The 3,059-nt window shown below is 30.6% G+C and overlaps 1 protein-coding gene across 1 annotated transcript in view; it reads left to right on the plus strand.

Annotated features, from left to right (window-relative positions):
- Positions 1-2,227, plus strand: part of LOC117108547 — a 14,966-nt gene extending 12,739 nt beyond the window's left edge. The window contains exons 13-15 of the mRNA XM_033250591.1: positions 350-442; positions 1,536-1,565; positions 2,074-2,227. Coding sequence (XP_033106482.1) covers positions 350-442; positions 1,536-1,565; positions 2,074-2,132 — 182 coding nt within the window. The 3' untranslated portion in view covers positions 2,133-2,227. The remainder of the gene's footprint in view (positions 1-349; positions 443-1,535; positions 1,566-2,073) is intronic.
- The last annotated feature ends 832 nt before the right edge of the window (positions 2,228-3,059 follow it).

Here is a 3,059-nt window from a genome sequence, read left to right on the forward strand (position 1 = left end):
CATCGAACAGGCCTGGATCATCCGACGCATGATCAAAAATTTAACAAATATTAGTTTGCCTATCAAAATAACCTTATTTTGATTGCCAATCCCTAATATTGTGGTCTAAATGCAAATCTTGGACTATACTAAGCAATAAAAACTCTCCCCGTGAACCGTACAAGGGATTTTTATTCCAGGTTGTTGGCCGAGGCTTTAGTCAGCCGGACCCATATTTGTGACGTCACTGCTAGTCTAGGGCAAATTTTAACTCAGTCTTATGCCTGGCATAAGCATCTTATATACAGTAGTGTTGTGATTATTTTAAAGTTTAAATTTTTATAATTATTCATGTCATTTCGTATTTCAGGCAAAAGTAAAGCAGTAATAGCAGCTGTGGTTGGAAGTTTGGTTGGTTTACTGGCAATTGTTTTCGTTGCTTGGTTGGTCTGTAGAAAACCAGGTGAGTCTTGCTAGAAACAAGTGTTCAAGGCTCATATCTAGGAGGAGGGGTACAATGGTGCATGCACACTCCCCAAATCAGAATGCAGATACGACCCTGACTCCATGGGTGTATGATAGGGGTGCAGATGCACCACCTCCAACCCCCCACCCCCACCCCCATAGAAGAAATTACTTCCACTAAGTGGGTTAAAGTACTAAAAATGACCACTAAGTATTCATTGCAATAAGCAGGGATTTAGGTTCGCATTCTGGGATTTAGTTCAGCATTCTCATTTTTTGCTCATTTTTTGCACCCCAAGGCCCAAACCAGTCTACGCACCTGGACTCCATGTAATATTTTTCATTGATCATTGTCATTAAGATGATAACTTAAGGAGTAAAGACAATATTAACTTAGTAAATGAAAAAAGAAACCAAGAAGTTTTAAATATATACTGTTGCACTGCTAAAAGACTGCATTCTATTTAGCTATTCAGGATCTTTTTAATTAAATGTACTTTGTTGTTAATAGGGAGTTTTCCCAAGCTTGTGAAAACGATAACGAATACTTACGTCATAAGTTTCTAAGACAACCATTCCCCTACGGAAGCATATTTGTCACAATGCAGGCGATTCATGTCTTTTACATGAATCAAGGATCATATTCAGCTCATACAGCATATTGTTTGTTTTAGCACGAATGAAGATAACGTATTTGTTATCACTTCCGTATGGTTGTGAATTCTCCCTAACACCTCTGCCTTAGAGGTTTCACCACTGTTTGTCTTCCTGTTTGTTTCTCAGCTTGAATAGGACAGTATGCAAGGTTAAATGTAATAAAATGTGTCTATTTTACAATACTGTTAATTTAATTATTGTTGCTATGCAATTATTATACAGTAGAACCCCAACAAAACGGGACCCCTTCAAAACCAAAAGAAGTATACTCTTAATGGTGGTGTCTTCTGAGCAGGGGTTGGTTATTTTGTTAAAGTTTACAATTTCCTCCATTTGCAGCTTAAAATCTCTCTCCTTAATAAATAGGTGTGTCCAAAAAATATTTTTATGAAATAATTATTTCTATAATCACATTGAATATGTTATCATTTCAGATGGTTCGGAAAAAAATAATTCTTTCATAGGTAATATATATATTTTTGCACTCATACAGTATATCAATTTTCTTTGTATTTCTTCAGATTTATATTTTAGCTATTGTTTATGCAGATAAAGTCAACTGAGGGCCAGCATTAGTGAATTGAGATCTATAGATGTCAATTTATTTATATTCGAAATATGGAAAATGTATATTTTACAGCAATGAAGCATACCTGAATACATGCTAAAAGCTATGCAAAGATCATCTATCTCTCAGATAATTTTTCTCATACAAATAATAGATTAATCTAATAATAGATTATTTAATCTATTGGGTAATATACGCCATTGCTTCAAAATAGCAATACCATAAAACAAAAATCTAGTTTGCACTGTATACATGTGGGTCTGATTTTCTAAATACAAAGAATTAATGTTCTTTCTGGTATTGCTATTATTAATTATTGTTATTATCTATGGATCATGATGATATTATGTTTATATGAAATAATATTTATGTAATAATTTTTTTTTATATTTCTTTAATTGCAGGTACAGGTAATACAGTTGTTGACCAAGGTAAACTATGTTTATATTCACTTCTACTGTAACAATGAATAAATATTTTTTTTTTTAAATAATAATGTCATCTTATTAGGCGCACGTATCCAACTCATGGTAGAATCTTATCTAGTCTGGGTCTCAAAAAGATTACCTCACATCTATATTCATTCATTTTATATGTGTGTATATATTTATGAAAGTATATATATATATATATATTATATAATTCATATATACATATATGTAATTCATTTACATTCATATGTATATAAACATATATATATATATACATATATGCTTATCTAAAGTATATCTGTTTATGTTATTGAATGCTGAATATATAACAACTGTCCACTCACCTCTGACAAAGAACTTTCTGAAAGCTCTAGTTTACACTTGTATTGAGGTTTTGCAAATGAGAATCTAGTGAGATCCCACTAGTTTCATGGAGTATTGTTGTTTTCTTTATTTTAAAATACATTATAAAAATTACATCAGCACTTTTAAGCAAATTGCTTTTAGGAAATTTCAAAATATTGCCAATTGATTGAATAGAAACTCTTAATTTTGTGAATAAAAAGTGTATTAAAAGAATTTGGGCTGAAGTAATAAACCTAATATAATATAATAATATAATGTGTATGTAAAACCAATCACAGACACTCGTGGGTATTTAGACTATGTTAACATTTACCAATTGTTTGCACTAGAAAGTTATCACGATATATTACTCCTATAATAATGGTGTTGGTCTGAAAATTTGTGGTTCTATTACTAATAGTAATCATATTCAAAAAAAATTAAATAATTTCCAGGTATTACCAATATATACTAGCCTGTGTTGAAGAATGTAAGAAATAATTATATATATATATATATTATATAATTCATATATACATATATGTAATTCATTTACATTCATATGTATATGTATATAAACATATATATATACATATATATATATGCATATGGGA

The sequence above is a fragment of the Anneissia japonica genome, unplaced genomic scaffold, assembly GCF_011630105.1.
Source record: "Anneissia japonica isolate Jap-2015-1 unplaced genomic scaffold, ASM1163010v1 scaffold287727_len1644234_cov201, whole genome shotgun sequence".
Lineage (NCBI taxonomy): Eukaryota > Metazoa > Echinodermata > Crinoidea > Comatulida > Comatulidae > Anneissia > Anneissia japonica.